Here is a 25,973-nt window from a genome sequence, read left to right on the forward strand (position 1 = left end):
ACACAATGACCAAATCATGCAACTGAAATCAACATCAATTCGTAGAAAGAAAACACATTGTCCACTGGCTTTTCATGAGGCTATTTACTATAGTTTCTACTCCAACATAATTTGGATATTGCAAGGGATGCTTTCTTGGATCATTTTGCTGTACCCACCAGACTAGCAACCTGTTGTATCTCTGGGTCCTCATATTCATCAGTATCTTCAACTGCCTCGCTTCATCCTCTCCCTCTTGGTGACAAGAGCCTTGTTCTCAGCATGATTTGGGCAACCTATGTTGTTCTTCATCTTCACACAAGGATCTGGATCTTCTAACCACTGCTCTAAAATGGTGTGTTCATATCCATACCTAGATCAATGAATCCTGTCTTGGGGCTGCTGGGTATAACCACCAAGAACAACTTGTTGGCTACTATATTCATCTTCTTTGGCCCAGGCTCTTGTTGCTTGGCCGACTTCTCCTTTTTGGATTCGTCGTCTTCTTCCTGCAATCTCTCATAAGATGTCCTGGCTGATCACAGTAATAGCAACGTTTCTTTTTCTTGCCCTCCCTGTCTGAAGAGTTTCCATCTTTTGAAGAATCTTTTGGCTTACCCTAACCGGGCTTGTCCTTTCCGTTACCCATTCCTTTGCTAGAAGCAGTAAGATCCTTCTTGTCGCCATCTTTTATCTTGCGACTTCAACCTCGCTTCCTCTTGGAGCAATAGAGGACAAACCTCCTAAAAGGTGAGAGGCTTCGAAATTCTCCAGCTGTTAGGGCAGCCCATTGAACCTGCGTGGAAGCTTGCTTATGAATAGCATGGCTAACTGTAAACCTTTTGGCCAGCTAGCACAAGGTGATCCTTGAGAACCTTTACCTTGACTCGATGGCCATGGCTAGATACTCCCTCACCTAGCGGGAGTGTGAATAACTTAGTGCGGAAGCATCGAGTTTGCAGTATCCCAATGATTATCGATAGTGCCTCAGCATTCTTGAGTACCCATTCTTTGACCTCATCTGGACCTGCCTTCATAATTACTTGCTCTTTGCATCCTTTTGGTCCTTGGGCTTGGTCTCGACATCATCATTTATCTCCCAAAGTGCTCTCGCCATCATGTGACTCCGTATTTGATCTTTCAGATATGATAATTAGTCCCATCGAGCATCCCCCTTTCTCCAAACTTTGGGTTATGCATATGAGACTCCATGGATGCCTTTGTGCCTTTGTGGATTCCGTAAAATTTTCATCAAACAAATATCTTTGCAATTCAATGCGATCCTTCAAAGCACACGTGGCTGAATTTTAGTCACTCTCCTCTCTTCTCGCACGAGGCTTGCCTTAAGCAGGAGGGAGCAGATCTCTGTAGTAGGCTACCTAGCTTGCCAACAATTCACCTCTCTAGCGGGGGAACACACCTTAGCAAATGCCTCAGTCTTGACACTGTGTCAAGATACCAATGGCCTCCTTGCATCAATCACAACACACACACACCTGGAAGATATTTCAGGATAGACAACCACCCTATCTTATTCAATGTATGCACACAAGTAGATAGAAAACACTTTCGATCTAGGAGAGAGAGCACTTCGATGTACAAGCAAATGAATATATATATATGTGTGTGTGTGTGTGTGTGTGTGTGTAATGTATATGTCTGTATATATGTATATATACACATACATATCTGTATGTATATATGCATGTATATACATATGTGTATGTATATGCGTCTGTGTATATGTATATATGAATATACATACATACATACATATGTGAGTGTGTGTGTGTGTGTGGAAATTGGCGACTTGGCCGTTGCATGTTAGGCTCTAGATAGTGCAATCTATTTTGGTGGCATACGGTCAGTTCTACTTGCCTTTGATCATGTTTGGCAAGACAGATATTGCTTCTCTCATGTCCATCATAATGGAAACTTTCTGGCATTCCAAACATGCCAAGAAAAGTTTACGCTTGCTTTCAATGTCTCGTTTATGTTCACCTAAGATGCATGGGGGCTTGAACATTCTGAATATTCATGTTCATATCCTTGCTCATAAAGGGAAATTGATGCTACAGTTCATGCATGGTGTTCAGCCCTGGGCTGCCATGATCCGTTTCTTGCTTTTGCAAATCACCACCCTTGCTTTTGGTCATTTGGTCTTTGGTTCTATTGAGGGCAAGGTCGAAGGCTATCCTTTTGTCTCTAACCTGTTATTGGATTGGAAGCACATTCTCTCCCATTTGGAATGGCATGGTCGTGATTCTATGCAAGGCAACTCTTTGAGAGCTGAAAGCATACATTGGTCTAGAGCTTTTGATCCGCCTCTTGCGGCGCAGGAGCCTAGACGCTCCTATTTTCTCACTTTCAAATATATTTATTCGGTGGCAGATGTCATGCATGATGATGGTACTCTCCTTTCTTTTCCTTTTGCAGCTGCAAAATATGGTCTGGGTATGCATTATCGTCCTGTGTGGCATACCATTGATTCTATGCTTCAGCCTTTTCTGCCGGTTTTTCCACTTGAGATTGAAGACATGCTTCAGTTTTGAACTATTCAGCCTTCTATGTCCACATCCCGTCCGCTGAAACTATCTCATATTACGGTATCGGCATTGTATAAAGTTCTGTTGACTTCACCTTGGGCTTCAGACCAAGCAAATCAGATTTGGCATATGCATTGACCTGCAAAGGGGTGGCAGTAGAGACTACACCATATTTGGGATTCTAAAGTTCCTCTTCGACAACAGATTTTCTTGTGGTGAGTTTTGTTGGGAGTTTTTCCGTCTGGGCAGCTTATGGCACGTAGACATATCGCTCTTGTTGTTTGCCAGTGATGTCATGCTCCATAGGAATCTGTGCTTCATCTCTTCTGGCTTTGTCCGCATACTCGTGATTTGCTGGGTATCATTGGATAGTATCTGAGAGCTCGTTTTCCAAATGTTGCTTTTGGAAAATTCTTTTGGCTCTTTGGCATTCATCCATGGCGACCGGAGTTTGATTTGTTTTTTACTTGGGTTAAATACTGGGCGCTCTAGACTCTATGGATAGATCGCAATCATAGGGTCTTTGGTGATCCTCAGTTATCTATTTGCTTGTTTTTCCGCAGATCTTTGCAGACAATCTCTCTTTGATTGTCTGCAAACTCACTACATAGATTCTGATATATATCTTTCTTATACTGAGATTTTCTGTTGATGTATTGTCCAGCTTTCCCTTTTTGGGAAGCTCTCTTGTAATATAAAGCAATGAAATTTTCACTTAAAAGAAAAAAGTGTGTGTGCGTGTAGAAATTCAAGTACAAAACTTACCAACAATTATCCACATGCCCTTCGGAATCTTCAGTAGCTACAAGGATGAGCTTCAGGGGTAGATCTACTGGTGTAGATCTACCCCTGAGATGTGCCCTTGGAGGACCCAAAAACTGCAGGATGAACTACTAAATGCCCTTCCAAGGGGGCCCTTTTACAAGGGCTGAACTGCCCCCAGGACTGGCCGATGTGCCAATCTGTAGGCCAACCAGACTGGGCCCGACAGGCCTTTTTCCTGAGCCAACCTAGGTCTGTTGCAGACCAGGTTGACAGCCTTGACCAGAGGCTGCTCCTCTGCCCAAGTTAAGGGCCTGCTTCTGTTGCCATTTGCTGCCCATTCCAGGGCCTGTACCAGCCGGCATATCTGCCCTAATCCAAAGCCACTGTCAGTCATAGCTGCTGGCCTGGATAGTCTACAAGGTTTCCCTAAAATAAACTCAAGGACATAAGACTGCTGCCCATGTGGCTGCCAGATGGCTTCCCACATGGCAGCTTCATTCCTTCCCTCTACATGTGCACTGTGCACCCATGACATGTGCCCACATGGAACCTTCTACATCCACACACATAAGGTGTCCTCCTCATTTGGGGTTTCATAGGTGGGGCCCTCATATTCCAACAAAGTTCACAAATTGACATAACCTTGTCCTACTACTGGGTGCATTGAAGTGACTGGAATGCAGTGCTTCTCTGTCCATGGTATCACATGACAAATTTGATGTGTTTGTTGCTACATGTTTGGATCTCCACAAAATTTTCTGGTCATTTTTTTGGTTGTTTTTAGAATTGAGTTTCTTTTGACATTGCATATAAGGAGATGCTCAGTGCTTTTCTTGTAGATACGCTATGAGAGAATGAAGCGTTGTTTGTATGTGTAACTGGGAAGTTCATACCTTCATGTTCTTGCTTGGGTAATTGATAGTATTCAGTGTTTGTGTTTTCCTGGATCTGACATCCAAGAGCAGTTTTATCCCAGCTCATTTGCGAATGCATGCCTTTGTGATTGTACTTTGCTATTATTCTCATGATTGCTAAGTATTATGGTTCTTTATTGTGCCAGAAATTATAAATGGTATTTTTGTCAAATCCCACTTCTTAATTCAGATGTCTTATGTGCTATTGTTTTCCTTTCATGGGTCTTCGTGGATTGAGATGAGACATTTAGCTAATTTTGATGTTCTCCTTTATTCTCTCTTCTGTGGATACTCATTTGCAGCAGCTACTTTGAGTTGCAGTGCTATACAATTTTCTGAATGTGTATATTTATATATAGGCATTTAATTGGGAATCACACAAGAAACAATGGTGGAGACATCTAGAAGATAAAGTCCCACAACTCGCTGAAGCAGGATTCACATCATTGTGGCTTCCTCCTCCATCAGATTCTCTTGCCTCAGAAGGTATTCTGGTTTTGTTTGCAGATGGGTAGCTTGTGGAGATAGATACATATTAGCTGACAAATTTGGATCAGTAATCGTGTTGTCTTTACTTGGTTGTATAACAGGCTATCTACCCAGGGATTTGTATTGCCTCAACTCAGCTTACGGCAGTGAAAGTGAATTGCGAAGCCTGCTTCAGATAATTCACAGAAATGGTTTGAGGGCCATGGCAGACATTGTTATCAATCATCGTGTGGGAAGTACCCAAGGTTCCAACGGATATTACAATAGATATGATGGCTTGTCAGTCCCATGGGATGAGAAAGCAGTTACATCTGATACTGGTGGGCATGTGAGAAACTGATACGATGATTGGTGATATGGAGATCTGTTCTATGGACAGTTAAACAGCAATTTTAGATAGGAAACGACAAATTAAATTGAACTTTGTCATTATTTTGTACATTTAAAGAATAGTTTTTTTAAAATAAAAATAAAAATAAAATGATGGCATGAATAGATATGCATAGATGTTAATTCAGCTTGTAAACTTTTACTTCCTATAATGTGGTAATGCTTTTCTATTCACTGTCAGGCGTCTTGATAATCTGATTCACATTTTCAGAGGTAGAACCACACGTTCTATGGGCAATTTTCTGCATACAAACTACCTACAATCTTATGTATACTGGTGAATGTGCGTTTCTGGCAGGGTAATCCTAGCACAGGTGAGGTATTTCCCGGTGTATCAAATGTAGACCATACTCAGGAGTTTGTCAGGAAAGATCTGAAAGACTGGTTGATATGGCTTAGGAGAAACATTGGCTTCAATGATTTGCGATTTGATTTTGCAAAGGGGTGAGGATTTTTATGAATCAACCTCTTGTTGAATATTGTTGTGCTACAGAAATCCAAACAAAACAGGGATGAGTTTTTTTCTTCCAGGAGGATATTTTTATTTGGAACGTGATGTGAAATAACAGCTCATTATCATCAAACTTGTCTACAGGTACAAGGCAAAATTTGTTAAGGAGTACATCCAGGCAGCTGGTCCAGATTTTTGTGTGGGAGAGTATTGGGATACATGTAATTATGTGGACAATGGCAGCCAACTAGATTATAACCAAGGTGATATTTGTAACTGTGACTCTGAAGTGTTGGAGCACTTAGTAAAAGCTTATTTGCAAAGATATACATCTGCAGATTGATTTTTAATTCGTGCCTGGAGTTACTCCATTCGAATCGCTTAAATTTATGGAACATAAGTTGACAGTTGTACATGTTTCACGCAGATAGCCACAGACAACGAATTGTTGACTGGATAGATGAAACTGGTGGCCTTTCTGCAGCATTTGATTTTACTTCAAAGGCTGTACTTCAGGTGTGGTTCGTGGAATAGGCTTCACTGTTGAGGTCTCAAATTCTGTTCATGCAATCACGTGAATCGTCTAGAATACACTTGACAGGGATCCTTGCTTGCGATTTTGTAATTAGCTACCATCAGGCTTTTAATCAGCATTTATTTGTTTAGATCTGCAGCTTTACAGAAAGTATCACTAGATACTGCCCTTGCTGGATAAGATGTCAGTAAAGTGTCTTTGAAAAAAAAAAGATGTCAGTAAAGTGAGAAAATTGTGTTATTTTTGTCCTGTTGGATTTTTGAGGAGTCTCTGTGAAATGAGCTCACTTGTTCTCAGACTTTTTCAGAAGAGAGGGGGTAGAGTCACAGCATCAATGCTTGAGGTATGACAATGTGGAGTGTCATAGGAGCCAGAGAGACCGATCCATGGTGGTACAAACCATCTCACTTTTACAGGGGTTTTCTGGATAAAATATGTATAATATTTTGGCAAATGAGGTCATTTATAAATCGCTGCGTCAAAGGGGGTCTTTATTGAGGGAGTGGGTTATGGGGGAAGGTTGTTCAGGCTGAACTCAAGTTAAGAACATGGGAACCCAACTGATCTCCATGTGTCTATTAACATAAGCTAAATAGGGACGTGTATATATATAAGCTAAAAGTGTGTGGAAACGAGTGTATGCTGTATGATCTCTTCCAATTCAATGTACCAAAGGAGAGGTGCTGCTGCAGATTTGTAGGTGTTTGTGATTGTGAGCCCTCAAAATTTTGCCAGTAAACACTTAAGTTTGAAGAAGTGACTTTTACACTGAAGTTTTCTAGTGCAAGCTTTTATGGAGAAAAGATACAGGATTATTGGCAATGTCTTGCTTACTAAAGATGGGGTTAGGAACACAAGGAAGCACGTTTTATATTGCTGGTTTGGTTGCTTTCTTGAGCAAATGTTGCAACATTTAAAGCCTACATTCCAAGTTCTCCCTCGGAAAGATTATAGAGAAACGATAGGGTTTGCAGTGGAGCGATCAAAAATAGATAATACTCAGACACAACTGAAGAACAGAACTCAGAAAACATAGTGCCTGTCGGTAATATGAAAAACTGAATACAAGAACCTCAAGCTGTCGTGTCTCAAGGACCGTGGCTGAGGTGAATCAGAAAGATGATTCCATGTAGAGAAACTGTAGAAAAGATAGCAGCAGAGGGAGCAAAACGCAGTCCTCCATGTAGTTTGATGATGACGAAGATGATGAAGGGCTGGAGCTGCCCTAGGAAATGGCCGAAAACCAGCATGCTCTGAGGAAGGAACCTTCAGGCTATCTGGAATAGCAACATGATGAAGAAAAGGAGCAGATCTGGGGCAAAAGGAGGAGATCTGGAGCAGAGGAGCAGAAGGGGACAGATCTGGAGTAGGATGGGACAGATCTCGAGCAGAAGGGACAGAGCTGAAGTAGAGGAGCAGATCTGGAGCAGAGGAGCAGAAGTTGGGACAGATCTGGAGGAGAGGATGGAGCAGCCAGGAGGCAGGAAGGAGAGGCAGAGAGAAGGCAGCAGTGAAGGCAGATCTAAAGAGGAGAGGTAGATGGAGCAGGCGGGCCTGCAGCAAAAGATGGAGGAGATGAGGAGCAGCTGCAGGTCCTGTCCTGACTAAAGGAGTGTGGGGGCAGATGCCTTTTATAGGCCAGACCTAGCTGGTCGGCCAGCTGGTCGGTGGGCCTGCCAGCTGGTCGGCCAACTGGTCGGCCAGACCAGCTGGTCTTTCTGGCCACTTGTTTGGCTGAGGTGGCTGGCCTTTTGGCTGACCTGTGAGCTGTTAGATTGCCCCAGAAATTGGGGATTGTTTAGTTGCTGAATAAAGATGGCCTAATCTAGCGCATGCAACGCGCCTCACTTGTAGCCTTGTCACCTTGCTTCCCTAGGCTTCAGGAATGAGCCGAGGTTCAGAGCCAATGTTGTGTACACCTTTTCTAGAAATAGAAGCTCCACTTGGATTGCAATGACTACTAATAGTTGGTTCTTGTGTGGCAATTTTTATTAGCTGAGTAAGCATTTGGGTATATGGAGACCTACAAGGAGGATCAATAGAGTTTAGGAAGCTTGTTGCAACTGCTTCACTTGATCATAAGTTAGAATCACATATACATACGAAAATGGGAGAGAGAGTGTCATGTGCATGGACCGTATCTGACATGTGCTGTGGCCACACAAGACTAGCTCAAGAAGCCTGGGAGGCTTGGGGCTAGGTGGGCGATTCTAGGGTTGTGTTGCAAGGCACAGTGGAATTAGGGTTTCTCACTATTTCAGGCATATTGGGCTCGAGCCTATAGAAAGAGCCCATGAGTTCAGTTGTCAGTGGCGCAAGTGGATCCAGCGCGGGCGTGCGCCTATCATCTAGCATAGCCCAAGACCTAGCAAGCAGTTCTAGGGCCATTGGGTGCAACCTGGTAGTATGGGATGTTAGGCTGGTTGGGAACTGATTAGATGATTTGTCAGCAGCTCAGCTTGTAGTTCGAAGGGGACATTCACTTGCGGACGTCATAGTTGGGTGGTGAGGCTTCATGAATAGCCGATGGCATTGTAGGAGAGAGAGAGAGAGAGAGAGAGAGAGAGAGAGAGAGAGAGAAAGAAAGAAAGATATATTAATGTCCGTGGGAGGCCTAGCGGGCCTATGGGACAAAGTACGGAATCAAGTAGCTCATACAGACTAGTGTGGGCTGGGGCAAAGGGCTCACTAAGGCCCTTGCTGAGTACTAAGATGCTATACTAGTACAAAATAGAATAGCAAAGTAAAAATGCAAAATGAGAGTGACATGAAGATATCAAGAGAGAGAGGGAGAGAGAGAGAGATGAGGAGGGAGAAGGATGGAGAGGCTTGAATCTTGATGCTTGGAGAAAGGGAGAGAGATGGAGATGGAGAAGGAGAGAGATGGAGATGGAGAGGGAGGAAGAGGGAGATGGAGAGGGAGCTTGATGGAGAGGCCCAAGGGAGATGGAGAGGAGCTTGATGGAGAGGGCGAGGGAGATGGAGATGGAGGGGGAGCTTGATGGAGAGGCCCGAGGGAGGTGGAGAGAGAGCTTGATGGAGAGAGAGAGCTTGATATATGCAGGTTTGGAGGAGAGGCTGGCCCCAAACGGTCAAAAACGGGTAGAAAACGGTCATATCCGCAAACCCTAATCGGCCCAAAACCCTAAAACACAGCCGACCGTACGGAACATTCCGTACCTCGAATGTAGGCAACCCTGGTTATCACTTGCCTATTTCTTGTAATTGCACTTTTAATCATAAATTGTTTGGCCCCCATGACTTGTTTCGAGCCTATGGAGAAGTGAAGGATCAGCAAGTACATGTTCTCTTTGATCCAGGCGGATCTCACAATTTTGTTAATTACAAACTTGTGCAGAAGTTGGGGCTGTCCACAAATATTAGTGATCACATCTACGAGGTGAACTTCCTGCTGGGAAGCAGTTTTGGGATTGCAAGGTTGATGACCTTCCAATCAAGATTCGAGCCTATGAAGATTTTTTGTTGTGCTATGTTATGCACTTGAATTATGTAGACTCATTACTCTGGAGAGAGAGGTTTGAAACCAGCAATGTTCAAATTGGTTGGGAGGTCCATACACTCTTTTTTTAAAAATAGAGGCACTCTAGTATCTATACAGTGTGATAATGTTTGTCCCTCTCAAGGACCTTTGTTTCTATTATGCAATTGAGAAACATAATGAAAACAACCTCTCATGATGTTCCAGCATGTCCTGATTCCAATTTCTTAATTCGTTGTTTCTATTAATAACAAGAATGAATTGAGTGCGTTTAAACAACAAGAATTAAAGTTGTTGAGTGAATTTAATGATGTATTTCCAGTCCAACTACCGGAAGGTATACCTCCAACAAGGACAATAGATCATCGCATCGATTTAGTCCTTGGAGCTCAATCTATAAGTATTCTACCTTACAGGATGAGCTAGTTAGAGGAGGAGGAATTGTCTAAACAACTTCAAGACTATCTGAAGAAGGGGCATATACAGCCAAGTAAATCACCTTGGGGTGTACTTGTTTTACTAAGAAAGAAAAATGATAATACATGGAGAATGTGTGTAGATTATAAACGATTAAATAAACTGACAATTAAGCATAAGTATCCTCTCGCTAGATCGGGTGACTTAATAGACAAATTGGCAGGAGCAAAGTATTTCACTAAGAGTTGATTTGCGTCTGGTGATCACCAGATACGCATCTATGTGAAGCACATTGAAAGGACAGCCTTTTGGGACTAGGTATGATCATCACGAGTTCCTCGTATTACCTTTTGTTTTGGCCAATGTTCTTGCTACCTTCCAACAGATGATGAATGACTTGTTTTGAGGTATTTGGGTAAGTTTGTGGTTGTGTTCTTGCATGACTGACATCTTGGTTTACAACAAGACATTAGAGGACCATATTGGCGTTATGTTTTGGAGGCTTATGCGAGTGGTTATGCAATTGGGGAAGCATTACTCCAAGGGATAGGCCATTTGCTTTTGAGAGTAAAAAGCTAGAAGACACTCAATATTATTGGCTGACATTATTGGCTGACACTAGAAAAGGAACTCTATGTAGTTGTGTATGCTCTCAAGGTTTGGCACCACTATTTGTATGGTCGTAAATTTTTCGTATTGACCGATCATCAGTCAATCAAGTATGTGTGTGATGACATGGATTTGAGGGGGAGAAAGGCTAGATGGGCAGAGTTGATTCACGGTTTTAATTTGAAATACGGTATGGGAAAGGTTCCTTAAATAGTGTAGCAGATTCTCTAAGTCGAATTAAGATGGTAAATGCCATGTCATTTATTAGGTTATCCTTTGATCTATTCCAATCCTTGAGAGGCTTTACGCCTTTGATAAATACTCCAGTTCACCTGCAATGCCAATGTGATGTACAAGGTAGTGATTAATCACCAAAAGGAGATAAGTTCAGGGCACTGCGAAATGCCTCAAACTTCTCACGTGGAAGTGCTTTGGTGAAGATGTCTGCAACATTGTCATGTGTTGACACATAGATCATATTGATCTTTCCTGCATGCAACTGCTCTTTGACATAATGACCTCAATGTGCTTCGTGCGAGCATGAAACACAAGACTCTTTCATAGTCTCCAGCCCAATCTAAGTCACTGTAAGCATGCATCTGCAAGTCACCCCCCTTGGGAAACATCAAGCCATAAGACTTTGTGTCTTGCAAATAACGAAAGATGCGTTTTACAGCCTGCCAATGTGTTGTCTTTGGCTGTGCATATACCTACTCACCTGAGATACTGCATACTGAATATCGGGTCTTGTATTGCATAAATAAATGAGGCATCCAGCTGTAAAGTGTGACATCCACTGATTCACTTGCATCATACATAGTAAGCTTCAGCCCCAGCTCCATGAGAGTGGCTATAGGCTTACAATCTTGCATGTTGAACCTATCCAAGAACTTTTGCACATACTTGGATTGAGACATAACAATGCCACCCTTGTCTTATATGAACTGGATCCCCAAATAGAAATTTAACATGCCCAAATTTGTCATGTCAAATTCAGCTTTCAACTCAGCTTTGAAATCTGCAATTATTTCCTCATTTGACCCTGTGAGCAGCATGTCATCTACATAAAGAATGATGACCAAAATATCCCCCCCATCCTTCTTGATGTAGAGGGTGCTTTCCGTGGGACTATTGTGTAACCTCTTACTTGCCAGGAAGGCATCAATCTTGGCATACCATGCACATGGGCCTTGTTTCAGCCCATATAAAGCTTTATTCAGCTTGCAAACTTGAAGTGCATTGCCAGAAAGTTCAAATCCAGGAGGTTGTTTGACATAAACCTCTTCTTGCAAGTCCCCATTAAGGAAAGCTGTTTTTATGTCCAATTGATGGACATTCCAAACAAAATTTGCAGCCATGGCAATAACTGACCTTATGGTGGTCATCCGGGATGTAGTAGCAAAAGTCTCCTCATAATCTATGCCCTTTTTCTGTGCATAGCCTTTGGCAACCAGCCTTGCCTTGTACCTATCAATGGACCCATTTGGCTTTCTTTTCACTTTGAAAAGCCATTTGGTACCAATGGCATGTTTCCCTGGTGGCAAATCCATAACATCCCAAGTCTGATTTTTCTCAATGGACTGCAATTCATTGTGTATGGCATGCATCCAATGCACATTATCCTTGGCTTCTTCAAAAGAGTCAGGTTCTTCTTCATCAAGCCGAGTACCTACATAAGCTGTCTCAACAGAAAGAGCCTCCCTTGCGTGCCTTACTGCACTATGAATCCTGCCAGGCAAAGGTGCCTCAAGCCTACTCTCCCTGAGAGTCTGTAGCAACCAATTCGGAACTGTTTTAGCTGCATGTATCTCTTGAATCTCTTGTGTGACAACTTCATCCACACCCTGTGGAGGAACAAAATCAGCATGTGGCTGAATCGGGGCATGTGGATCAGGAGGAGGTTGCTGTAAATTCTGATTTTCAGCATGAAGCTATAGGAAGCATCCCCTCAAAAACATCATCTGAAGAAGCTGGAATAGTAAATTCAGCATGTGTATGTGCTGAATTTTCTGAAAAAATAACATCTCTACTCACAAAAATCTTGCGAGAGGCAGGATTGTAGGGACGATAGCCTTTGCTTTGTGCACTATTCCCAACAAATATACACTTAAGTGCCTTGTTTGACAACTTATATCAAAATTCCACAGGCACGTGGGCATATGCAATACAACCAAAAACTCTGAAGTGATCCACTGAAGACTTTCTCCCATGCCAAGCCTCATAGGGAGTGATTGTCTTCAAAGCCTTTGTGGGAGCCCGATTCAAAACATAATTGGCACACATGAGGCCTTCGAGCCAAAATCTGTGAGGCAGCTTCTTACTAGTAAGCGTGCATCTATCCATCTCCATGAGAGTGCAATTTTTGCGCTCAGCTTTGCCATTTTGCTGAGGTGTAAGCCTCACTGCGTGATGCCTTTCTTCTTAAGAAATGCCTCAAATTCATGAGACATATACCCCTCCCCTCTATCAGTGCGAAGTGTCTGTACCTTGAGTACTGTCTCATTTTCAACCATGGCCACAAAGTGTTTGAAATGCATATAACACATCTGATTTTTCTTCAGACCAAAGACCCAAGTATAATTGGTGTGGTCATCTATGAATGTATCATAATAGAGATAACCACCAAAAGCAGGTGTCCTCACAGACATCACTGTGTATGATCTGTAATTTGCGAGTAGCTCTTACTGCTCCTTCCTTTTTAAAAGGGAATCTATGCATCTTGCCAAGGATGCATCTCTCACATGCATGAGGAGGAGGTGACTCCAAAGGAGGCAATGCATCAACCATAGCGTGCTTCTGAAGTGTCATCAAGCTGCCATAGGTCATGTGCCCATATCTGGCATGCCATAACTCCGCATTCCGAATCTCAGCAATGGGAGCGCTCAATGAAAGTGCAAGATTGGATCTTTTCTCATAAATGTCAAGCTGAAAAAGACCCTGATACAAAGTGCCAGACAACATCAAAGCATAGTCATGCTCTTTGTCTCGGACTACACACTTAGCATCATCAAATATGACCTGAAATCCTCCTCGATTGAGAGAGGACACTGAAAGCAAATTCTTCTTTATACCTGGCACATAAAGAACATTTGTAATTTTGAAATCTGTGCCATCCGTGGATGTGAGTATGATGTTACCCACTCCACACACTGAATAAGAAGAATTGTTTGCACATGTCATCTGCTTTTTAGTAGGTGGTGCATGTAGAGATGCAAAAATACTCTTCCTAGACGTGATGTGCTTAGAAGCACCACTATCAAAATACCAAGTGTTCAGAGTTTTTTATTGACACTAAAAGAGCATACATCCTTGGAAGGGTCATAGCTGCAAGTCAAGAAAGCTTACGGGTCATCCTCAAGAGTCGTTGTAGTATCTGGACTAGCCATTTGAAAATCTGAAATGCAAGACAAAAAGGCATAGTGTTCTTCCACAAAGTTGGCTGTAACATCCCCTCTATCATGTGCATTAGGAGCTGATGCATCTGAAATAGCCATATCCAAATCCCTTTTCTTCTCCTTAGCTATTCGCTTCTTGCATTCTCCAATGTAATGACCTGGCTTCTTGCAGTAGTGACAAATGCCCTTCCTCTTAGGCTTATCTGCATCACCTTTAGCCTTATAAGAGGGCTGTCCTGAATCAGCTTTATGCTGATGTGTGGGCTGATTTCCATGTTGCTTTTGCTGCCCTTTCCCTTTGGGCTTGACCTTCAAAAGCATAGCATGCTCGCCAGCCCATGTTGTCATGTTCTTTCTTGTCTGCTCTTCTTGCAACAAGAGTCCTACCAACTCGTGAAAAGAGAGAGAATTGCTGCCCCCCCCCCTCAATGACAAATTCAGCGAGGTATGGAAACCGAGATAAGACTTAGGAAGAGAATTCAGAGTGGTGGTAATCATCTCTGAATCCGGAATAATCTCATCTATATTTAGCAACTATTCCCTCAAATCCTGAAGTTTTGTGAGGTGAGCATTCATGGAATCTCCCTCATCCATATGTGTATGAGATAGCTCTCTCTTCAGGAAGGAAGCTCTGGCATCATTTCTTGCTACAAACATGCTCTCTAAAATCTCCTGAGCTGCCTTCGAGGTCTTGCATGACCGAATGTGAGGATTAATAAACCTCTTGACAGAAAGAGAAAGAATTGAAAGAGCTTGTGCATCCCTAGAATCCCACCTTTTCTGTTTTGCTGTGGGAGCCACTGGAGTAGCAGTTGCTGCTCCAATCACTTGTCCTGCATTTTGATCTCTACCCCTGCCTCCAGCTGTAGGAGTGACAGGTGTGGCCACAATCTGGCCTTATCTCATCTCCATTAACATAATTGCAGAGATGTCTGCCAACCAAGATGTTGCGAACCATAAAACTCCACAAGGAGTAGTTGGTGCCATCCAACTTATCCTCCTGTGTGAGGAGTCCAAACACCTCATTGGGGTTGTTCTGAGCCATTTCTGTCAGAAACCTAAAAAATGCAGCAAACTAGACAAGTAAAATCCCTTCCTGGGATGTAAAATGCACAACCAAAGTTTGCCAAAAATTCTGCCCACAATGACAATTGCTGTCACAGCCTATCAAAGGCTTGAAATGCACCACAATGCTCTGCAAATGCCCAAAAACCTGCAAGTATATCTGCAAAAAGTGGCAAATGTCTGCAATATGACTCAAAGTGAGTCCAAAATTGTTTGCAAAGCTCCTAAACTGCTAGTACGCTGCCAAATTGTATGTGAATGCCAAAAGCCCCAATTTCTTCAGGGAAATTGCATCCAAAAGAGGGCAAAGTATCTGAAAGCCCCAATTATGCAAGAAATTACAGTGTAGAAACAAAAGCCCCAAATTTTGGGGAGAAATTGAGCTGAAACTAGGGCTAATTCACAAGAAGCCCCAAATTTTTGCTTGACTTGTCCTGCAAAGCAAATATCTGCCCCAAAGTTGCTTGATTCGTTAGCTGAAATCCCGAATGCACCTGCACAAAGAGATCGTACAAAATGTATGGACATGTACGGATGTACGAACAACCAAAATGCTATCTCATGTACGGTCTAAGTGTACGGCATGTACGACGGATGTGTACGGAAAATGTACGATGAGCAGCAGATTTGTTGTACGGACTGTGCACGGCAACGTACCAACAGAATACCAGTATTGTACGGATGTCTTTGGCTGAGATGTACGGGCACCGTACAGTGTACGGCGTAGGCAGAGTACTTTGGTACGACGTTGTACGGACAGAACCTTGCAGGAGTACGGGCGAGCAGTACGGCGGAACGGTACGGGAGCTGAGCTGTACGGCGGAACTGCAGTAGTATGGCGGAATCGTACAAGGGGCTGAGCTGTACGGCGGAACTGCAGCAGTATGTGGGGATGGTACGGCTTGTACGGATGCTGAGCTCCGACGGGAGCTATACGGGCAGAATGCAGGAGCAGCAGAACGGGAGTTGTACAGACAGAATGCGGGAGTAGCAGAAGCATGGGTAGGAAGAACCTGCTCTGATATCAAATGTGAGTAGAGGGAGCAGAATGGAAGGGTGAGAGCAAGAAGGTGCAAAATGTCTGAATAGATGAGTGTCAAAGTACAAGAGAGTGAAAGGTTTTGTCTAAGTGACAAAACCTTATCCTATCCACTAACCGTAGTTAGGGATCTAACTGTGGTTAGGGGGAACAACCTCAATGAAGGAAAAGTGCCCCTAACCTACTTATTACATTGCATTGGCCACTGCCTAGAATATACCAATAATTCTAACAAGGAAGACCAAGATGCTGCATTGGGTTCAACTATCCCCTCTTGATAAGGAGCATGACTGTATAAACCTTAAGTATGTCACGTGATGGAGGAGCTCGTCTGTTGGCATATGTGGAAAGCTTTCCAACTTCCCATACACTGCTTGGGACTGTGTGAATCTCTATCCATCTGGCTGCTTTCTGGGCTGATCTCTGCTGCTGCATAGAGCTCAATTGGGGAGCTGAGTTGTCGCTCAGTGTGTCCAAATGGGGAGCAGGAGCTGGTGGAAGGTAGGCTTCTGAATTGTGCACACAATGTGTGGGTGGAAAATTCAGCAGAAAATTTGCATTAAAAATTCATATGTCAACTTTCAGGCTAGAACAGCAATTGTGTGCATCTACGGTGCATAAATTGCAGGAAATTCACTGCTGTGCATGGTTTTTTGCAAAATCCTAGTTGAAAATGCACCTTATATCATTTGCTGCTATCAATCCAAATAGCAGCAAATCCTATTGTTTTGAGAGCCTTGTGACTGCTGTAATAGTTTTGGGGCACATTGATAAGAAGAAAGCCCGAATGTTACGCTTTGGAAAGCATAATTTTGCAAACTTGTGCAAGGGATTGTAGCTAATCTCAGCAAGAGAATGTCCTCTTTTGTGTTATACGAGATTTTTGTGCAGCAATTTTGGTTCATTTTGATGAAGAAGTGGAAAAATATGCTTTCAATGAATGGCTGAAGCGTATTGATGCTTACAAACTAAAGGGATAGTCTAACTATCATATACGGAAGTACAGATTAAAAAATTGTGCACTTGTATTGGATTTGTGGGATGTTGTTATGGTACCGAGAGGAATCTGAAACAGGTGCTAAAGAGGTGTGAACAAATGGAAGAAGGCACATGCAATTATGATGGTACCAAGAGGAATCTGAAACAGGTGCTAAAGAGGTGTGAACAAATGGAAGAAGGCAGATGCAATTATGAATATCTCAGTACGAAAGCATGTGATAGCATAGGTTCAGGAGATTCATACTCCAGATGCAGCTTTGAATGTCTCGGAAAACCTGTATGCTGTAGAAAATACTCCATATGTTCTAGCCTTGACGGACAGCCTTTCCTCACCAAGGCAGGGAGAAACTGAAGAGAGAGCTGAATTCAGCTCCAAAATTAAGGAGATTCGTAATCAAAATCAAGGAATTGGATTTGGTTAAGATAGTCCTAAATAGGTTCAATGACACTTTCCAAGACTATTGTAACTGCATGGGAGAGAGTCCGTTTTCTTGAAGAACTGAGTTGAATATGTGCTTCAAGAAGTGAAGAGGAAAAAAATAATGAATGTACCAATTGGAAAAAGGCATAGGAGATAAGGTAATGGTTACCATGTAAAAATAGATGAAGACAAGAAGAAGAAGGGCCCATGCTTTTACAGTGAGCAAGTTAGGTCAGAGCTTTTAAATGCTGGATGGTAGACATGGGTGAAGGTACTTTTGGAGGCAAAGGTAGAGGCAAGGGCAGAGGAAGAGGTAGGATAATCTTAGGCTAGAAGATAGACAAATGATGAGAGCAAAGACAGCCAGGCTCCACTGCTAGAGTTTCCACGTGCCACAGATTAGCATGACTTAAAAGGGATGGTATGAAGTTTCCACATGCCAGAGATTAGCCTGACTTTTAAAAAAGATATGAAGTTACTTGTGGCATAGACTTCTTCTTTGGATCATGATTTTAAGATAATGTGGTTTTCAAGTCTGGCTAGGGGTTGTTTGGGCCTAGAGAGGGCTAAAAGAGATATATGGATGGATTACTTAAGTCCACCTCCCACTCATTTATCTCACGTTTAATGTGACCTTAAGCTCTCTCTAATCTACTTAGAGCTCTTCTCCCCCCTATTTGCTTTTTCAAGAAAAAGGAACCACTTATATTATGCTTGCAAAAAATGCATACAAAGATCAGCTATTCGCAAGGGCAGTGAAGAAACCAGCTAATGCCTACTGGGATGGTGGGCTAATCACTTAAAAACGAATTAATTGTACTCACACTCAAATGGCCTCATAGGCTGGTGGGTCCAGGATATTAATGACCTATGACTGGATATCTCCTAAGCCAACACACTTCTACTGTATCTCTTAGCAGGTCTTCATTGCTCGCTTCAGTTTTTATGCAACCTTGATTTTAATTTCCTTTCATAATGGGTTGTCATTAATGCAATTCTGTGTCTCTAATACATAAGTCCATCAACTTGAGCTTGATGTGCAATGCTGATATCAGGAATCTATGAAAAGGGGTGAATGGTGGCGGTTGTGCGACTCTCAGGGGAGGCCATCTGGTGTGGTTGGTATGTGGCCATCAAGGGCAGTTACTTTCATTGAAAATCATGATACTGGATCTACTCAGGTGCCTACTTATTTATCAACGAGGATGTAAATTAGCATGTAAAAACATAACTATTTGACAACTTATTCTTGAAGGTCAACTTGTGTAGGCACATTGGCCATTCCCTTTTGATCATGTATTGAAGGTATGTACACCCTATTTATTGCCATGGTATGAATGTGAAAGGAAGGCTATACACTAAATTAGAGCAATAAAATCTTATCTTGAAATTGTATTGTAGAAGATGTGTGTGAACTTTTGATCGTTTGCTTGGGGGATTTTATTGATAATTAAATATGTAATGGAAATGGATGGCTAGTTTCATGAGGAACATATTCAATTTGTAAAAGTATTAGTAAATTGTCGCAGTCCATGTAAGCCACCATGGGGATTTCAAATCTTATAATCAACACTAAAAAGGGAGATGGAATACGTCCATGTTGAACTAGGTAACTTTAATTAATAGCAATGTAATCACCCTACTTTTTGGCTGTGCTTCAGTCACCGTGGTCATTTTGTACATGCATCCAAGCATGTGTTTTATGTGTGGGTGCATGTCTTGTGTGTAAACACTTGTGCATTCATGAGCATGTCAAGCTAGGGGGCCCCCTCAACTCAACCTGGGCTCCTACCTACCTATAGCCCTGGGGTCTACCTCAGAAAGGGAAGGGAAGGGTGCATGTGCATGTGTCTTTGGATGGAATGGTTTAGCTAGGCAATATGGACTTTGGAACAATTCCTTGATGGGACAAATCCCAAGCATTGGACATAGCAAAGATATTCAAGTTCTTATGCCAAAAATATATAGAGCTATAGGATTAATTCCTATGATCAGCGAGATCGGATGTTTGTTAGGAATTGCAAGAGGTATTTGTAGAGTAAGCATGGATGTGCTAAGGAAGAGAAGTGTGTTGTCTTCCTGATTGTTTTCAGCTCTGGAGGATTCCAGTCATATTGTTTTGTTAAAAACCAGTTTCTTCTATTCAGTCAAGGGTATGGACTTACAATTTTGCCATTGCAAAAGAGAATGGATATCTGTCGTGGATATTGAGAAATACACAGTTGGACTTTACATGATCTGTTGGGTCTATTAAGTGCAAAGCTTTGGCTCACAGCTAATTCCAAACCAATCAATTTATATGATTCAAGCATAGCTTGAAGAGTTCTTATAAAAAGGGAAACACGTATCCTTGAGATCTAAGGACAGACCCCACTTGAGGGTAGCATGTTCTAAGTTATATATACCTTTGTAAGACTAGAATATGTCCAATCGTACAAATTTAGAATTTTTGTTGTTCTAAGCTAGCCCAATTGAAAGTCATGAATACGCTTTCATTCCATTATGACACAGTTATATGTTTCCATTTATCTCATTTCGGAGGATTTCTGCTATGAGATTAAGTTTCATTTTTTTTCTTATTATGGAGCATGTTATGCTCAAGAACCAGCTCTTTACATGACAGTATTTTGATATGGTCATCGTTGTCCAAGTCAAGATTTTATCATCCTACAGTTTTCTTTTATTGGGACTGGTTTATAGAATAAATTGCAATCTTTATGGGCTCTTTGGATTAATGTGGCCAGAGTGACACAGCTTTACAGTTTATCTGTCACAATAATATACTCTTTTGGACGGAGAAGTCAACACCTAACATGCATATTAAGTGTTTGGCGACTTTATCAGTGAATGGAAATTTTCAAAGAAAGTGCTTTCCAAAGCAATTCCAAAAAGAGGTTCATATTACTTGTAAAGTATCAGTATGGAGTTTATCTGCAAATCAGTCCATTTGAGAAGACTTGAAGAGTCTCTCAAGGATAGAAGACAAAGAAAGGCTCTAAGAAATCGTCTTTACAAATGTCTAAGGCCAAGTATCTCTTTTATGTTGATAAAGTTTGCCTTATGTTTATTTGAAGATCTAACCCTTGTAAGGCAATGCATGGAGAATAGTGGATTGTTTTCCTTGAATTTGATTAAGAAAGACACTAATCATAAATGAGAAGTCCATGGAGCTTAATATGCTCAAGTATTGGTACAAGTGATCATTGGCCAATTGTTTCTGCGATTTTATGGCTTTTCTTTATTCGGATTTGAAGACGGAGTTGCAGCTAAAGAAAACTGAGGGAATACAAAGCCCTTGGAAGAAACAACCAGTCTTATTCCAAAATTGTTTCAGGATTATCCACAAAGAAGACGTTAAGGCAGAATTGAAATTGAATGGATTTCTACCATGGTTGTGTTAGAATATCTATTGCACCAGAAAGCAGTTAACTCCACGAGAAAAAGGGCATGGATTTGCCAAAAAGAAGGGCCCATGGCTGCCTTGTGCTCTTAAAGAGCAGGCAACGCTAGAGACTCCGCAAGGATAGCAAGTACTTTCCCAAGGAATAAAGAGAAATCTTTATTAGTTTGACTTCAGTCAAAGAAAGTTGACTTCGATTAACTAGCAAGAGTTTTATTTTCTTTGCTTTGCCTTGGTTAAGAGAGCTGTGGGGATGCCCACAAGGGACTAGGAATAGTCCAAGAATCAGAGTGCATGATTTGTCTAACCTCTAATGGGTAAAGTGTTGGATATTGTTTATTGAATGTGTAGGACCTAGAAGAGTGCAAAAAGGCCCAAATCTAAAAGGGCTAGTGCTAATAAGCAGGTCCCACAATAGCAATGAACCATTCGTGGTTGAAATAGATGCCAGTGATTTTTTTTCCATGAAAAAGACTTCTATTAAGTAAGAACAAAAACCCGCGAGAGCAAGCTCAAAGCGGAATACATCATGAAATCATGAGGATAATAAAAAACCCCTCAGAGTGAGGTGGAAAGAAACCAAGGCTGAGGCTGAAAGTGCCATCTCAACCCTGTAGTAGATTCAGAGAAGAAAGGAGAATCCTTCCATTCCCTGAAGAAAGAAGCCCTCCTAGCTGAGGCTGCACGGGAGTCCCCCTGCATACCCGTCCATACGGCCATCAGAGTGTGTACGATGTCTGTCCAGATACTAGCCAATGTGTGCGAGGGATGTACCTGAGTACCCTCCATAGCCTCTGTGCATCTGGCTCTCTAGATATGCCAGGCTGCTATGCTCGCTATAATCTCCCAAGAAGTATCCACAGAGGCATGTATAGCTATAAAAGGACGGTGTGGAACCACATCTAACGAGCAGAACTCAACCCGATGACGTCGAACCGAAATGGCCCGAGAGGAGTCAAGTCCCTCATAGAAAACCTGAGGTCCTGTAAGAGAAAGCCAAGCCACCGAGCCCCAAGTCATAAAGAGTGGGGAATGGGCAAAGTGACTGAAGATCCTGGCTATCCCCATCCAAATCAATCTCGCCTGTCTGCAATCCCATAAGCAATGCTGAATAGACTCCAAAGCAGAAAGGCAACGAGGGCAAGTAGGGTCGGCTCCGAATCTGGACCTCCAAAGGTTCACTGCAATCCCTCCATGAATAGAAAGCCAAAAGAAGATAGTGACCTTTCTATTCCTGTGGGATTTCCAGAGCCTCCTCCAGAAGTACCTCTGCTGATCCGCAGTAATACCAAAAGTCTCCCAATGAGGAACTCTGGAGGGTCTCCAGCCTCTACTACTGAGCTGAAATCTCCTGGCATTACTGACCGTGTAACGAAAGAAGGGGATGGTCTTCTCTCGATGCCCCGCGTCAATCCACTCCCACTCTCCAGGGTCCCACTGTAAATACCTGATGGGAACTCCTCCATAGAGCCAAAGTCTCCAAGACCCGGTGGAGAGTAACTGGGGGTCAGGGTCTAAGAACCACTCTGAATCTGATCCCTGCATCAAAAGGCCTACGACCCTGATAGGCTGAAAAGCAGACTCAAGCAATATATCATCTGTAGATCTGAGCAATCTGCCACCATCCTGGACACTGAAAACCAAAGCATCCGCCTGTGCATCTCGGAAGGCTAAGACCTGAAGTGGAACCCCGCCTCTCGAGAAAGTACCTGCCCAAGTGGAGGAAGTGAGAGGCATAACATCTGTGTCTATCCAAGCCTCTGGAAGGGCTGTCTCGATCTGCAAGATCCTCCCTGCACTCCCTCTGAGATGTCCTGTCAACCTTGACTTGGTTTCTTCTGGAAGCCTACGGAAAGCTTTCCAAGATCCCAAAGAAGAAGCAGGTCCCCTCTCCCACCTGGCCCACTGCATGTAGAGTGAGGCACCCAGTGGTCTGCCACGATCATCTAAAATACTGTCGTTCCACATGATGGGCTGCCTATCAATCTCTTCCCGGGAGGAAGGAGGAATCCTCCGAAGAGAGCTTCTGAAACTAGCCCAAGCTTTCAGAATGGCAACCATGAGAGGGGATGAAGGTGATCTGAGGTGTGCTGAGGTGAAGATCCATCTAACACTACTCATCCAGTCTCCTCCTGAGGAAGGTGTGCACCTCTGTATGCTGCTGATAAGAAAGTCCTTCCACGGTTCCTGTCCTGGCATAAGTCCTCGCACCACTATCTTGCAAAGTAAGGCTCTGCACTGTAAATCTGGATCAATAATATTGAGACCCCCATCTTGTGTAGGGAGGATGAGGGTCTCCCAAGCCACTCTGGCTAAGGCATCTGCTGTGCCATCAAGCCCACTCCAGAGAAAGTTCCTGATCGGTCTTCTGAGCTGAATGATGCAGTCCCTAGAACGGCACCAACATGAACAAATAAACCAGGCCGTGGCCAAGAGGACCTGGTTGACCACCACAACTCTAGAGGCAAGATCCAGCTTGGCTGAGCTCCAAAAGAGAAGCTTCCTTCTGATGCTCTCCAACACGGGAGCAAACTGCTGCGTGGTAGAAATACCCAAGCCGACCTGGCAGCCCAAATACCTGATAGGCACACCCCTCTGAACCCAAGTGAACCCTATGTCAAGGCCCCAAACTGGAGTGTCCTCATCACTGATCCAAAAGCCATTGGATTTATGCCAATTTATCTGCGCCCCTGCCGCCAAGCAAAATAAATCCAATGCTGTCCTGAAAGAAGTCAATGTCTGTGGAGAGGCATCCAAATAAATCGCTGTGTCATCAGCCAACTCACTGTCAAGCAGCTCCTCTTCTCTTCTGATAGGAAGTCTCAGCCCAAAGATGTCAGCTTGAGATCTAACATAGATGCTCATAGCTTCGGCCACGAATAAAAATAGGAAAGGAGCAAGGGGGCATCCCTGACGGACTGATCTCGAAATCTGAAATCTCTCACCCCTTACCCCACCAATAAGTACCTGGCTATGGGCTGATCTGTATAAAGAGGAAACACCTCTGATCCAAACATCAGTGAATCCAAAGCGTAGAAGGGTGCCCTCCAAAAAACTCCAATCTACTCTGTCATAAGCTTTTTCAAAATCCAACAGTAGAATGGCAAGATTCTGGCCACTCTGCATGGCCCACTCTGAAGCTTCCCAGAAAGAAAAAATGTTATCAAAAATACTTCTGCCATGCACAAATCCCGTCTGAGTGTCATGAATAAGATCAGGGAGAAGTGGCTGCAATCGGAGGCTGATAGCCTTGGCCAGAATCTTGTAACAAGTCCCCAGAAGTGTGATAGGCCTCCACTGGGACAATAAATTTCTGCTACCTCCTTTTGGGATAAGGTGGATGAGGCCCTCTGTAAGCGATTCAGGCATCTTGCCAGAGTCCCAAATGGCCTGCATGGCTGAAGTAATATAGTCTCCAATCATATCCCAAAATGCAATGAAAAAAGACGGGGTGAGGCCATCTAAACCTGGGCACTTGCCCTTGTGAAGGGCTGAAAGTGCAGTCCTGAACTCTGTGTTGGTGAAAGGTGCGTCAAGTAGAACATGCATATCCGGATTCACCAACACTGGGATACTCTGCCAAATAGCCTGTCTAGCATCCTCTACATCGTGTGTCTCAGGATCAGCAGTAAGGAGGGTGGCATAGAAATATGAAGCTATGCGTAAGACGTCATCTGGCTCTGTCTGTAAAACCCCATGTGAGTCAATAAGCTGAGATACACTCTCTCTACTATGTCTAGGGCCAAGAGTAGAGAAAAAGTCTTTATTGACTCTACCACCCATCTGAATCCAGAAGGACTCCCGTGCATGAAAGGCATACTCTGCTCTCTGATCAAGCAATAACTGCAGATGAGCCCTCGCTACAGCAAGGCGCTCCTGAATCCAAGCATCTGAAGGCCGTTTCTGCTCTTCCCTCTGCAAAGCTGCTAACTGCTGGCGAACACCAATCTCACGTCTGAGAATATCTCGTCTCCTGGTAGAAGCAACTGAGCAGTAAAAGTCCCTAATACCAGAGAGGGCAGCGGTTAAATGTGAAGGATGTGGCTGCCCTCCCTGGACATGAGCAAACCATATCCGTAGGGCTGCCTCTGTAAGGTCCTCCTCTGTGTAAAAGGCATCTGGAATCCTGATGCTGGCAGAGCGGCCTCTCAAGTGAGGCTCTGAGATAGCCAGAACAACAGGGAAATGGTCTGAGGTGGAAACCCCCGCAGCAATGCATACCGATCCACCTCTGTCTAGTGCCCAGTCATCTACATAAAATCTGTCAATGCGTGCATGAATAGGCATCTGTTGCCTCCTGTTCGACCAAGAGAACAGGAGGGACTGTGGCTGAATAAGAAAGGCATCATCACACCAAGTATCTTTGCCACAGAAATGGAAAAGGAAGGCATCCCAAGCTGCTCTCTCCAAAGAGTGAAGTCCGCCTTCTCTACCCCCTTTTTTGTCTGAAGGTAACTCGACCATGTTAAAGTCACCTCCAATCACCCAAGAATCCACAATGGGGGCCCAGGAAAGCAAAGTCTTCCACATAAGGACACGTTCCCCTCTAATGTTATGGGCATATAGGTTGAGGAAGCCAACCTTACGCCCTCCAATCAAAAGAATAATCCACTGAGCTCTAGAGGGGATAATGACTCCGTGCCCAACAACTAAGGGGAGAACCGACTGCGAAACTGAAATAGAAGTGCCTCCCCTAGTGCCCAATGCAGGCGACCAAAAAGTATGTCCTGAAAGCAACTTGCCTGTCTTGGCACAATCTGTATAATCCAGCTTGTGCTCTTGAATAAATAATATATCAATGGGACCCCCAGTAACACCTGGATGAAGCTGATCCGGGATCAGCTATCTACGGCGGCGATGTGGGACGCCACCTAGGCCCTGTATGTTCCAACTGATAATCCTCATCGACGGGAGGATGTAGAGTGGAACACCTTACCCGACCTAGTGGCGGAAACAAACCCCTCAACAGGGGAAGACCTCCTGCTCGAGGAAGGAGGAAAGGAACCCAGTGGAGGAAAATCAATAGGGGAAAGGATCCTGGCACCTGAAGAAGAAGCCCT

General features: G+C 43.3%; 1 protein-coding gene across 2 annotated transcripts in view; it reads left to right on the forward strand.

The window, feature by feature from the left end:
- Positions 1–25,973, forward strand: part of AMY2 (alpha-amylase-like 2) — a 64,763-nt gene that overhangs the window by 16,908 nt on the left and 21,882 nt on the right. For both annotated transcript variants that reach the window (XM_087383902.1, XM_087383904.1), the window contains exons 3-9: positions 4,564–4,690; positions 4,795–5,021; positions 5,382–5,527; positions 5,679–5,797; positions 5,962–6,050; positions 18,569–18,694; positions 18,783–18,818. In XM_087383902.1, coding sequence (XP_087240028.1) covers positions 4,564–4,690; positions 4,795–5,021; positions 5,382–5,527; positions 5,679–5,797; positions 5,962–6,050; positions 18,569–18,694; positions 18,783–18,818 — 870 coding nt within the window. The remainder of the gene's footprint in view (positions 1–4,563; positions 4,691–4,794; positions 5,022–5,381; positions 5,528–5,678; positions 5,798–5,961; positions 6,051–18,568; positions 18,695–18,782; positions 18,819–25,973) is intronic.

The sequence above is a fragment of the Dipteris shenzhenensis genome, chromosome 13 (assembly GCF_047967505.1).
Source record: "Dipteris shenzhenensis isolate YYH24624 ecotype China chromosome 13, Dip_SZ_1.0, whole genome shotgun sequence".
Lineage (NCBI taxonomy): Eukaryota > Viridiplantae > Streptophyta > Polypodiopsida > Gleicheniales > Dipteridaceae > Dipteris > Dipteris shenzhenensis.